Below are 12,935 nucleotides of genomic sequence, written 5' to 3'. Positions count from 1 at the left end.
GCTCCGATTCCGCAAAGCCCGGGTTGGTGGCCGGGGGATCGGATACGGCAGGCCCCGACCCCACCGCGCCCCGGCTCTCGCCTTCCGCACTCACTTGACCTCGAACACCTTCCTCTTCGGGAAACCCGGCCTCTGCATGGGCTCGGAAGCGGACTCTTCACAACGTCTTTTGTTTTTGAACCCTGCTGCGACTAACAATGTCTGTGGGCCTCGTTGTTCTTAAAAGCCTGGGTTTCGACAACTTTGGGAAATCCTTCTCTACAGGGACTGCGGGCCAGGAGGGGCACAGCTACGCATTATTCTTTATTTCCCGTTCTCTATAAAATACCGAAGGTGAGAAGGAGTAACAGTCAACGCTGATATAATGAATGGCTTTTGTTTCCTAGTTACAGAATTGAATTCCAGAATCAATTGCGTCTTGGGGTGAGCCTCAAAGACCCAGATAGCACACACAGGAAAAGGAAGAAACTAGGAGGAAAATGTAAGGAGCACTTCGGGTTGGATCGAGCACAAAACTCAGTATACAAACCAGTAAATGTTTGGCTTGCCATTTTTAAGTCCCCCGAGGAAATTTTCTTGGGCTTTCTCTGAACTACTAATTAAAAAACAAAAGTCGTCTCGATAGACAGCCTCTTAAAACAGTGTGTTGATGTTGAGCATAATGCAGTAACAGGGCTAGTTTCTGTGTTGCAAATTCTGGGCGCGAATGCATTGAAGATGGAATACGCGCTGCATAGTTGGACTCCATCGACAGCTGAATTAATGTCAGTGCATTCGCAAGCATTGAAGTGCGGCCAGCCCAGGCATTTCTGGGACTGCCATCGCTCGCATCAGTCTCCATATGGGAGGCAGTTAAATCCGAGAATATCTCAACAACCAATGAGTAGATTGCTAACCTGACCCACGAGCAATTGATCCCAAGGATGTTCACTTGGAATTTCTAGGTATCCGTCGAGGCCAGTCTTGCTATCATGTCGAAAGACTGAATTTGGCAACCTCTATTAAAAGGTCTTAGTGTGGTATATCGTTCGAGCATCTACCGCACACATAGAATATACCTCTTATGACGTGTCCACAACTTCGGAGTTTATTGATTTGGTATCACGGGTACAAGGAGTTTCATTGGCTGGTGAGTTACTCAGCGGGATGGATATCCCAACCCATCCGCCATGCAACACAAAGAGCATTGCTTTCCACATACACACCGTCATGTTTGAGAAAATACCCCATCGTTCATACAGTATTATACAAGCAACCCAGCAACTTTACGGGACCGGGGCGTGGGTGTGAGCCTACGGGAAGTCTTCCAACGACAAGCCTCAAATCCAGGCTCTGCAGCAACAACAGCTCACGTCATGCATGAACAATAAGCTTTACTGGACCGGCATATATGTGCGATGTTTCTTGCCTTCGTGTCCACATGACTTTTACGCCTACCCGTATGTTTAGCAACGTGCCAGTCGGAGCCTGAGAGCCGTCGTCCTTTAATTTTGACCTTGTCTTTCTTGTATATCGCATCGACTTGACCGCATGATACAGCGCTGGCCGGAATGCTTACGTGGACCTCAATATCTACACATGTGCTTGTTTCACGGTGCAGTAGAGTACAGCCTTTTCCTGAATGAAACTTGCCATCTTGATTGGCCTAGTTCTTCCTGCAAGCTGTCAGCCAGGATATCACCGTCGACAATCCCAGCACGTGACTTCACGAACAACAGCGGGCTAACCATGGACCTGGAAAAGGCATTGCAACATGTAAATCTTGGTTACCTTCCAAGGCAATGCCCAGATCATGACAGTCCGCACCTCGTTTCATATGTGTCCAGTTCCCCGGAAAAGTATGGCCACGAGGAGAGAAAGAATGACAATGACAAACAAGTCCATCATGATAGCAGAACCATTCATCTCATCATTGACTGGCGTAAGGGTGGAGGCTGAGAAGCTCGCTTGGCTACACAACTACTTCCAGTCCTTCTCATCTTGGCTTGCCTCCTTCGGAAGTGTGTGTATTGGTTATTGTCGTAGAGCAGACCAGCAAACCTATTGTTTTCCAAGACTGTTGCGCCCTTTGTCCTGCCAGGTAGTATGTAGGACATTCCCACTGTCGCCTTCCCAAGCTTGGGAAGTGTGCTCACTCACTCACACACTGCAGATACTGTTCTTGTCAAGAGCCCCAGCCCCCCGCTCAGCAACTCAACTGCCGTGCCTGGTGCCGCTTCCCAGCGGGCTGTGCCACTTCTACAAGCAACGAGGGGCAGATAACTTCTCCCCGGCACGAAACTTCTTCCAACGCCCTTCCGCTGTGCTGACCGCACCAGGTCTTGAAGTTGCGCGCTTTTGCGGCACACGAAGTCACAAGGCAGAGTCGGCTTGACCAACCACAACTTCGAAATGAGCCACATCCCAGGCAGAGAAAAAAAAAAAGAACGTCTTCACTGAACTGTCCCCAGAAGCAGGGCCTGCCCGGGGGACCGGGAGGGGGGGTAACCTCACAGAAGGCACCACTCGGATGGGCTGCTAAAATAAAGAAAAACATGAGTCAAAAAACACAACCTCCCTCCCTCCTCCCTCTCCGCAAAAAGCAGAAGCGCCAGAAAAGAAAACCCAGGGAACTAGTCTCCACGCAAGCCAGGTTTGGTGGTGGAGTCCTGATGGCGGTCTGGAGAGAAAATCGGACCTGCATCCCCCCATCATGTCCAAAACTTACGGATTGGCTTCGGGCCAGCCAGAGAACCCCCAGGGTCGTGGGGCAGGCGCGCGTAGGACCCTCCCTTAAGCGTGCTCTCTAGTCTGGGATCGTGACACTGGTCTTACCGAAAGCTTGAAGAATGACCAGGGTGGTGATGAAATTGATCCGGGAGAAAAGAGGGGGGCAAGTTCTGAGAATGACTTGCAACAGCAGCAGCAGCAGCAGCAGCGAGAGAAGGGGGCCCAATGTTTTTGCCGCCGCATCATTGTCCTTGTTTTACCCCGAACCCGGGTCATTGTAATCCATGATGGCGCTGGCCGACTTGGATAGACGGACAGGCTATTATTTCTTGCCTGTCCTGTCGCTGGCACTCAACATTTGAGTTCTTCTGGTCTACCCATTGCCGCCCCGTCGGAAGGACGCAGAGACGAACTCAAGAGCAAAAGACAGCGTCAAGCGTCCTGCAGGAACCAGGGAGGAGGGGTTGGGATAGTAAAAGCACCACCCCTAGCGCGGGGCCGAGGCGGGCGCCAGCATCGTCATGCAACGGTTGGGTATCGATAAGATGTGTCAACCACATGGCCAAGGAGGGGTTGGTTGGTCCCTTTGTGTTGAGCAGAGTATCGCTCGAGGCCGCGACTGTGGTTCACAGGCGTCAATTGATTGCCGTGGGCATGCCATACTCGTGGCCCTGGGTCACTGCAGTCGTCATGGTCGCAGCAGACTTAATTGAGTTGGCAAGCGACAGAGAAGACGAGCAATCAGCCTGAGGGGACGGGCGAGGGCGAGGCGGGCAGGCAGGCGTGGAGGAGGGGCAGGCGAGAGATAGTGGGAGACGGGCTGCCAGATAAGGCCACTGACCAGGGCCCCTGCCCGGGTTGGCCTCAGACGCGCTGCAGGGCCCCCAGCATGTGAAAGTGCTCCCGGTCTCGAGCACATGGGTGGCATCGCTTTCCCCCTCCCCCCACCATCCCGCGTGCCGCCTGACTATGTCACGAACCACGATGTCTCGGATGGGCGCCACCCGCCGACCCCTCCTGTTCTTTGGTGGTCGCTGCGACATGGAGCGCTGTATCGTAGAGGTTGTCAGTGAGACGTCCGTGATCAAAGCCAACGGCCGCCCAAGATCTCGATAGACAATTTCCCGGGGAGAATCGTCACCACAAGTGAGTGCTCATGCTCGTGCTTCAAGAGGATCGGACAACTCTGTAGTAATGTAGACAACACTCGGGACAAGCAAGGAGGAGCCCATCATGACCTCGCGTAGGCCCACACCCGCAGACAGGTTATAGATCGAAGCGCCGCAAGCCTCATCTCCAGCTCAGACCGCCTTCTCGTTCAGATGAGCCTGTAATGCCGCCGGGAAGCAGTAGGTCGGCACTAGCGACGCGCCGTTGAGCAGCATAGAGCGGTGCGTCTGATTGCGCAAGAGGAGACTGGCAAGGCGGTGTGTTGGTGCGAAATGGTTTATTCGGCGACCGCGCGAGCTAGAATCATAGAAACAATCAAGCTGGGGGCACACACTGGCCGGAGTGGATAGCATCTTGAAATATACAAAGCTACGCCAACTTCCCAAAGGTTGCTGTTGACCGCTGTGGATATCGTCCAGGTCTTGCAAGACATACGGCTGCTGCTTTGCTATCTCTGAGAACCCGTAGAATTGAGCTCTTTGAAAATCTGTACTCAGATCGAGGCGGTTTCATTGAAGGCCCATGCAATTGACAGTTGCAGGTCTTGCAACTGTTCGATGTCTCACCATGCGCTAAACTTGAAGGTGGGTTGCGAGACCTGACAAAGGCTAAAACGAAGTCATCCGCCGATAAGCCCTTTGGCAGTCCGCTGCAGACCGACCCTGCGTAGGCCGCCGGTGGTCGTTCAGAATTGCTTCATCGAGATCCCGAAACTCCTCGAGTACGTAGGCGACTTTTTAGTCGCGGCCTCGTCTATATCAAAAGGGTCCCGTTGAAGCTCGAGCGCACGTAGGTGGCGCTGGTACTTCTGGAGCAAATGAGCGGCTGATACCATAGATTCGTCCAGTTGCGCCATGGGTTTGTCCCACAAAAGCCTGAGAGCGCCGCAAATAGATCGGCGTGCGCTATGGTGTCAAACACCAGAGGCAGGCGCTTAAGGCACTGCGACCCTGGTGTTTGTGGCGGCGATGTCGAGCATCAAGTAGCATTAGACTTGGCTCATTATGGCGACACGCCTCTAACCTCTTGAGAAGTGGTCGCGTGATTTGACATCGCTCGTCGTGTCGGGTTTCGCCAGAGTCTAATAGAAACTCGGGTCGATCTTGAAGAGCATCTGGGTTACCGACTGACAGAGAGAATCGAGGACCTGTGACAGGCGCGTTGGCATGTCACTAGCCGGCCATTGACCAACAATGGCTAGCATTTGGAATGCTCTCCGCAGGTGACATGATCTGCCAATGCAGGGTGCGTGCAGCACACTGGACGCCGCCTGGAGCAGTCAACAAGACGAAGAGAGCTGGGGGTGATGGCTCAGGAGGGTGCGGGGAGTGTGCGTGGGCGAGCAGCGTGTGACCAGGGCAGCTGACCCGTCGGGGCTCTGAGTGGACAAAGACGGCAGGGGTGGTCGTGATAGGGGTGTGCGTGAGGGCGCGAAAGCCAAAAGTAGCGGTACGAGAACCGAGCCAGAGATACCTGCTGCCGGCCAAGGCCATCAAAGTCCTGTGCCAAGCCATTGACGCCTGCGACGATATCCGCAGCTCGGCGATATGTAAGGGTGCAACTCGGATTAAGTTGGCATGACTGCCTGCCTGGCTGGTGGGTTAGTTCCTGTCGAGGTCGAGTACTTTGCCTGAGTCGTAGTCGAGGTATCAGCAGGCTGCTACGTAGAGGCCAACGCCTGCTCCGTGCCCGTGCCCGTGGCAATTCTCAAGCGAACCGTCTGTGTGAGGCAACCGTGAAAGCCTCTGTCGACAGTGCTTGGGAGGGGAGACAAATGGCCGCTCCATTACCAATCGCGACAGTCCAGCAGAGTATGAGTCACTCCCTGGCAGAATGCCCACACCAAATCCCCATCCCAGCGCACCATGGATTCCATGAGTTCCATGGCACCGCACCCCCCGGCGGCAGCTGCGTGCCTGATTGGTCAATCAGCTCGTCAGAAGTACGCATTGGGGCAGAGTCGGGGGCGAGCCTTGTCGGATCTCCCGCTGGCATTGATTCATTGATGCCCGGCCCCGTTTCACCAACCATTGCGCCCCGACCAACTCAATTCGATTCACTCGGCTTCATGCCTATCGAGTCGTCATTCACTTTCCTGCACTCTGTCCTGCTGTCTCATCTAGACGCACTGCCTTGAAACCTCGCAGAATCGTTGGTGCGCTCTTCGTTCCCCTTGGCCAATGTGCGCTGCATCATACAGTGCGTGTTGGACAATAAATCTCTCCATGATACTGCTGGCCGAGTTTGTTAGCAGCCGACCAAGGTCTGTTGAGGACATGGTCAATCGCCGCCCATGTGCTTGACACTCCGGCTGGTCTGTACACGTCTTTCTCTCTGGCGTTTTAGTAAGAGGGGACAACACGCCGTATGGGTAAGCCTTGAGAGCAAAACGTGAGGAAGTAATGAACACCCGTTGCAACTGGTACGGTGTCGGACGTGTACGAGGAGCTCATCAAGGCTTTAGCCAGCCCCCAACACCACTACATTGCAAGCACAGGCATGCCACGTTGGTTCGTCCGTACAAGCATGGCCCTCTGCGCAAGGGTGATAGCCAAAAGAAGGCATGCGGCCATGCTCGTTGGGCGTCGACTCATGCATGGAATAGGCACAGCCGGAAGAATAGAGAATGGAAGTAACACTCCCCAGCAGGTCGAACCAACTGCGTTGAGCCTTGAGATCAGGGTCTATTGTAGTTCGGTGCCATCCCAGGATGCCGCGCATCACTGCCGCTGCCTTGGGACTTGCCTCTGCACAGGCTGCATGGTGGGTGTCGGGTGTATGGCCAATTCCGCTGCTGCCGAGCATCGCTTATTCTTTGTTCGTGGGCGCGTCATCACAAGGCCGGGACAACTCGCGCCGTGACTACGGCGATAAGCACAAGCGCAGATTGGTTCAATGGCCAGATCGGGCAACACGGTGACCATAGTCTGAGGTGTGAGAATGGCGTTTGCAAGATTCTGTTTCCCAAGTTCGCAGAACACAATGGGGAACGCAATCGATGGCAGAAGAAGAGGTACTTCAACATCCAGGTATTCACCTCAGCTTCATCGTCGCATGGCTGGATCAGGGTGCCCGCTCCGACGTTGTTCCAGGCCACGGCCATGATAAGTATCCCACACGAGGAGGTACTTGGGGTACTTGGCAGGCTCGACAACAACCTGGAAGTGTCGGGCGTATGCGGATCCCCGCATCCAGGAGGGGGCGTGTGGGTGTTTGGCAGTCAACAGGGCTGTATCCACGCCCCCCTGCGTGTGCGCGCGCCCGTCGTTGTCCGCAATGCTGTCGACAGTCCTCTTGAAGCCTGACGGGAGGGGCAGCCGCCTCTTGCCCACATGGGCGTGTGGAGCGAATGGGCGGGCTTTTCTGCTGATATCGACAGCCTATTGTTTGGCAGGTCTGCGCCTGGTTGTTTGCTGTGAGCGATGGAAATGGGCGAGGACCGCCAGAGGGTGTGGGCGGAGGAGGGATCGTGGCGTGTGATCGTGTGAGTGTGTGTGTTGGAGGGAGGGCGCGCGCAATCCACCGCCGTCCAGTCTCACTGACCTTCGTTATTAGGACTCTGCCTCCCAGCGCTCTCAGGCGCACGCTGGCTGTTTGGCTGCTTCCCTCTCTTTCTCCTACACTCTCCTCAGTTCTTCTTGGGACAAATCTCTTCTCGTACAGCGATTGACGACACTCCAGACCACGCTCAATCAGCAGCATCAATTCGCCACTTGGACAAACAACCAATTGCACGCCCGTCTCCTTGGGAACAGGGTGCGCCGGGGCTCACTTACACGACGACTCAGGCTTGCATGCACGTAGAGTCATAGCTCAGTCAGAGTCATACCCATCAAGCACAACTCGACACGGCTCCAGCACGGCCGTTCACGACAGGCGCAGCTCCCAGCGGCGACAGCAAGGCACGCTAGGATCACACTTGAGCAGGTCGTCGTCGTTGTCATCATCACTTGCAACTCGGAGGTGCACAGCCATAGCCTCCAGTGGGCGACACCAACCGCCGGGGGCTTAACTCCGGCACTAACCCCTCTGTGGGCTTCTGGCGACTTCCACTGGCAACGCACGCCTCCCACACGCCCGAAAGCCTTTGTCATCGCCGCCTCAGGCTTTCGCCTCCCAAGGCTCCCTTACAAATACTCGGCTGCCTAGGCCTGGACCATCCAGCTACAACGGCTTGCGCTCGTTGCTCCTCCTACCAATTGGTCTTTCTTCTTCTCCTCATACAATCAATCGCATTGCTCATCGTCAATTGACGCATTTTTGCACTGCATTGCATTGCAATATCCACCGAATATTTCGAGCCAGCACATCCCGTTACATATTACGGGCCCGCGACCCGCCAACCACTTATAAGTCAAGTCGTGTGCGCACAGGATGACCACCAACCAGCATTGGGGCCAACGATCAGCACCACGCCCATTCAGCTTTTTCGACAGCCTGAGGCCTTCAAGCACCATCTCACACCGAACCGATCCGATGGCCTCTTCATCCGCCACCCCCAGGGCTTATAAGCCCGAGACGGCGCACACTACAGCCGAGCCCACGAAGCCGTTCGATACGAGCATTCTCATGTCGCCACCGGAGCCTCCTCGATACGAATCCTTTGCGGACAGAACAGCTTCAGTATCAGTAAAGACGATGGATAGTATCACGGTCGCAGATGTTCGCCGGGGTTCGGCACCAAAGCAGCCCCTCTCGCCACCAATATCACCCGCCGCCCGAGTTGATGATAGACTATCGAGTGGTGAATTGTCACCAACAATACCCGTCAAAGACCCGATTCTCTACCCAACACCCAGCAGTGGCCCATCACCTCCGCAGCCGCCTCTTTTCAGCCGAGAGGATGTACTTGTTACCAGGAAAATCGTTGACGACCACCTTGTTGCACGGCCCTCGAGACTCTTCCAGCAGTCGACCCCACCACAGCGCGAGGACTACGAATTGATGTTGTTCTTCAAGTCACACGTCATGAAGAGGTACAACGAAAACCCCAAGGGCTGGCTGCGGCGGGAACGAGCTCAACTCCTCGCCGACCGCAAGGCCGGAGCACGGCACAATCAGTTTAAATTGCACCCTATCCTGCCAGCAAAGCCGCAAGCTATTCGGACGATGGCGCAGCGCGTCGTCAAGCCTGCTGCAAAGCCCGCCAGAACAATTACAGTGGCGGCGCCCCGGCCGATCCGGGCCAATCCTCCTGCATCAACTCCCAGACAGCCAGCGGTTCGTGTTCGCAAGACCACTCCGACTCCTGACCCGTCCTCACGCCGGGTTGTGGCGCCAAACCGGGAGGATAAGGAGTTTGCCCTGCTGCCAGACTACTGCCCGCCACTCTCTTCGCTGCCTAGCAAGGCCAACAGCCTCAAGGTAGACTGGAAGGGAGCCCCGATCGACCTCAGCACTGACCCGCATCGAGGTCTCCTGCATCCTGATGAGGTCATGCTAGCGGCCAATCTACGGCTCGACTGTGCGACATATCTCACCAGCAAGCGCCGCATGTTCATTCGCAGGCTCGAATGTTTGCGGGTGGGCAAAGAATTCCGGAAGACAGACGCCCAGCAAGCCTGCAAGATAGATGTCAATAAGGCGTCCAAGCTGTGGACCGCTTTCGACAAGGTTGGCTGGCTGGAGAAGGGCTGGGTCAGCCGCTTTCTCTAAGCTCAAGTCCGCTCGGGCGCATCATGACGTGCTTCTTGCAACAACCCTTCACAATTTCATCAATGATTCTATCACCCCAAATGGTGCGCCGCATTCCAGCATGTTTTCGAATTCCGTTTTCTTGCCGCAACCGATTCATTTTGTCACCTTCAACTTCATCACGACTACGACATGACGCATCCTTGCAGCGACCTTTTATCACAGCACCACACGACATCACGGCACAATACGGCATATTAGGGCACATCTTTGAAATGATACCCGGAGTGTGCATGCTCGCAGATTACTCCACTCCACCATCCCCCTTCTGCATCCCTTCTCCTGCCGCGACTTGCACTTTACATTTGGATTTTCCGGGAATTGGCGTTTCTTGTCTAGTCTACTGGGATTATCTGGAGAATCATTCTTGTCGATGGGCTTTTTGGATTCGGGAATATCATCGCACGGCTGTTTTGTTGCTTCTGATAAGCTGGCTTCAGTTTTTGACCTGTCCACGGGCATGGTTTTCTTCTACACTCATGTAATGACGGACTACTATTGAGTCTGATAGTGTGGTCGGGTGATACCTCTTCGGACATTCGGCCACCATCATCAGTCGTCTATCCGCCTATTCAATGTTACTAGCTGTGAATCAGCATCAAACGCAGCGTTTTGTTGCACTTTTAAAACACTGATAGCTGTGAAACCCCGACCGTGAAACAAACGTATTTTGCCATGCTAATTGTAAACATGTACATGAGCGAAAGAGATGATCGCTGTCCAGGATTGCAACTATTTGACAGGCATGCCTTTGTGGACCCCACGAGGTCCGATACCCATGCTCAGTAGCAACGCCACAAAGTCCGCTAGGCAGGCAGGCAGGCAGGCAAGCAGGCAGGCAAGCAGGCAGGCAAGCAGGCAGGCAGGCATTGTGACCCGCATGAAAGGAACGGCGGGCACTTCTGACCGAAAAGGGGTGGTTGAAGTCCTACGGAGGCGTGACAACTTCAGTGGCCAGTCAACGTGTACAGTCGATCGCGTCGACAGGCGTCCCGGAGTCAGAAGTTTCTTAGCTCCACGGTGTCGAGCTCCACGCGACTCTCTGCACATATAATCGACTGGCAAACTCGACTGGCAAAAAGTTTCCCTCCTTCATTCGTGGTGCTGCTGTCTTGCAGTGGTTGCTCCGCAGCAGCTTTTTGATGGCGATGCGTCCCTGGGTTTCTTATCACACAGGCAGTTGACCTGCCCTGCTTCTCCATTCCCATAAGTATCCAGTTATCAATACGGTCAGGCCACGATGAATTGCTGGCCCAAGAGGCTCTCAAGAAAACAGGCTCCTCAGGAAGCCAGGGCGCAGGTCGTCCCTCAACAGGCCGGATAGCGCTGCAAAATGGGCCACCACGGTCCACAGCGGGCATGGGCATGCATACGGTGTGTACTATGGTAAGTATGTGTGTGTGTGTGTGTGTGTGTGTGCGTGTGTGGCGTTTTAAGGCCCGGAGAGCCCTAGACGATTTTGGCCCAAGGAAAAAACCAGGGATTGCAGATCGGCAACTCTAAAATTCCGGCATGATGGCATTGTGACAATTCCAGCATGGGAATTTCTGGGGGTTTAGTGCCCCAGTTCAGACAGGACTGCACTGGGGATGGGGGTTTTAGAGATTCGCCACGCCGAGGCTACGCTTAGATTGAGTTTCCTTTTAGTCAGCTTGCATGGAAAGTTGGCTCTCTGCTCTCCTCGAGGTGGTGGTGGGTCCGCTACTAAGTACATGCGGCTTGGTCACGGTCTTGGCTTGCACTGACACTGACACAGGCTGCATTGATGAAAGCTAGATGTTCGGACTATTTTTGAGAACAGGGGCACTTGGTTATGAATATGGATTTATTCATTGGACTTTTTCCACCTTGTCGTGGTGCGGAATGTGAGAGTATTCCTCTCCGGAAGGACACCTAGAACGTCTGTCAAGGTTCGATGATGTCATGAAAACTGGGACTCGGGTGATCATAGCACATGTGCTCTAGCAGAACAATATGCAGCTTGTATCAACAAGTCGTCGTATCTCGTCAATCTCCGATATGAGTTTTGTAGACTTCAGATTAATATACAACTATTTCAAGCATTTGACCTATTTACAGCCCCGCTGCAAGAGTGTACCCGCCATCAACAGCAAAAGTCTGCCCGTTGAGGTACTGGTTTGTCGCGCAGAACAAGACCGCCTGCGCCATGTCCTCGTCCTTGCCAGGGCGCGCGGCGGGCACCTTGTCGGCGTACTTGTCCTTGGGGATGTGGCTCTTCTGTTCTTCGTTGCTGTCGTCGGCGGTCATCTCGCTGGGGAAGACGCCCGGGGCGATCGAGTTGACTCGGATCTTGAGCTCGTTGGCGGCAATCTCGGAGGCGAGCATGCGGTTGAGGTGGATGACGGCCGCCTTGGACGAGTTGTACGAGAAGTGGTGCTGCGCCGTCTTGACCATGCCGCTGATGGAGCTGATGTTGATGACGGTGCCGGACCAGCCCTTGTGGCGGTCCGAGGACTTCTGCAGCAGAGGGAGGAATGCGGTCGTCATGAAGTAGATCTGCGGGACGTTGGTGCGGTAGGTGTTGGTCCAATCCTCAAATGTGGCCGACTCGTCGTCAAAGAGGTTCTTCTTCATCTCCGTGGCAGATCCGGACTCGGTCTGCTGCGTGGCGCCCGCGATGCCGGCATTGTTGACGAGGACGTCGAGAGACTGCTCCTTTGATTCGATCTCTTGGACGAGCTTGGCAATGTCGTCCTTCTTGCTGACGTCTGCTACGATGGGTACGATGGAGCCCTTCCCTTGGGAGTAGAGCTCGACGACCCGATCGAGCTTCTCTTTTGTGCGGCCAGTGATGTAGACCTTGGCGCCGTTGGCAACGAGTGCTTGGACGGCCATCAAGCCGATTCCGCTTCCACCGCCTATTATTGGGTTAGGTTGATGAGCTATGATGCTGATCAGGGTTTGTGCACGTGGTGCGGAGCACTCACCAGTAACAAGGGCAGTCCTGTCCTTCAGAGAGAACAATGAGCTGCTGACAAAGGGCGCATTCTTCTCGTTAGTAGACGACATGGCTCTTGAGATCGCGTAGTTCTTGTAAGTTGGGAGTGAAGTCGGCGTTCTGGAAGTAATAGAGGCAGGATGAAGCTTTGGTTGGGATTGACAAGAGACGAGGGAAGATATTGTTCTCAAAGTAGGGATGCCGGTCAGTGGTGCTTTATTGAGCAGAGTTGATGCACGAACTGCGGCCGCCGCAGGACGAGACAGGGCAGACGTGTAAATCATGACGTATAAGTTGATCAAGCAGTCGACAATGGATCTGGCTTATGGCAGTGCGCAGGAGGGTGGACTGTGGACAGGACGAGGCACGGATCAGATATGCACTGAAAGAGAGCCTCGTGCCT

The 12,935-nt window shown here is 54.5% G+C and overlaps 3 protein-coding genes across 3 annotated transcripts; 2 read left to right on the top strand and 1 right to left on the bottom strand.

Annotated features, from left to right (window-relative positions):
* Window positions 1-1,798: 1,798 nt before the first annotated feature.
* B0I36DRAFT_335522 (uncharacterized protein) lies at window positions 1,799-3,038 on the top strand. Its single transcript, XM_046155487.1, has one exon. It carries the CDS (start codon window positions 1,817-1,819, stop codon window positions 2,372-2,374), a length of 558 nt encoding a protein of 185 aa, XP_046006489.1. The 5' UTR covers window positions 1,799-1,816; the 3' UTR covers window positions 2,375-3,038.
* A 5,215-nt stretch (window positions 3,039-8,253) lies between these two features.
* B0I36DRAFT_368261 (SWIRM domain-containing protein) lies at window positions 8,254-9,534 on the top strand (the record flags this gene model as incomplete). The annotated part of the gene is made up of 1 exon (XM_046159591.1): window positions 8,254-9,534. The coding sequence occupies one exon, from the start codon at window positions 8,254-8,256 to the stop codon at window positions 9,532-9,534; it is 1,281 nt and encodes a 426-aa protein (XP_046006488.1).
* Window positions 9,535-11,646: 2,112 nt separating this feature from the next.
* Window positions 11,647-12,603, bottom strand: B0I36DRAFT_253829 (uncharacterized protein; the record flags this gene model as incomplete). The annotated part of the gene is made up of 2 exons (XM_046150785.1): window positions 11,647-12,452; window positions 12,522-12,603. The coding sequence occupies 2 exons, from the start codon at window positions 12,601-12,603 to the stop codon at window positions 11,647-11,649; spliced, it is 888 nt and encodes a 295-aa protein (XP_046006487.1).
* Between the last annotated feature and the right edge of the window lie 332 nt (window positions 12,604-12,935).

Source organism: Microdochium trichocladiopsis (assembly GCF_020744255.1).
Source record: "Microdochium trichocladiopsis strain MPI-CAGE-CH-0230 chromosome Unknown B0I36scaffold_11, whole genome shotgun sequence".
In the NCBI taxonomy this organism is placed as follows: Eukaryota; Fungi; Ascomycota; class Sordariomycetes; order Xylariales; family Microdochiaceae; genus Microdochium; species Microdochium trichocladiopsis.
This window is presented reverse-complemented; position numbering and strand designations above follow the sequence as displayed.

What these genes read in the sequence shown, in the direction of transcription:
- B0I36DRAFT_335522 (XM_046155487.1), top strand. Translation starts at nt 1,817, where the DNA reads ATGTGTCCAGTTCCCCGGAAAAGTATGGCCACGAGGAGAGAAAGAATG.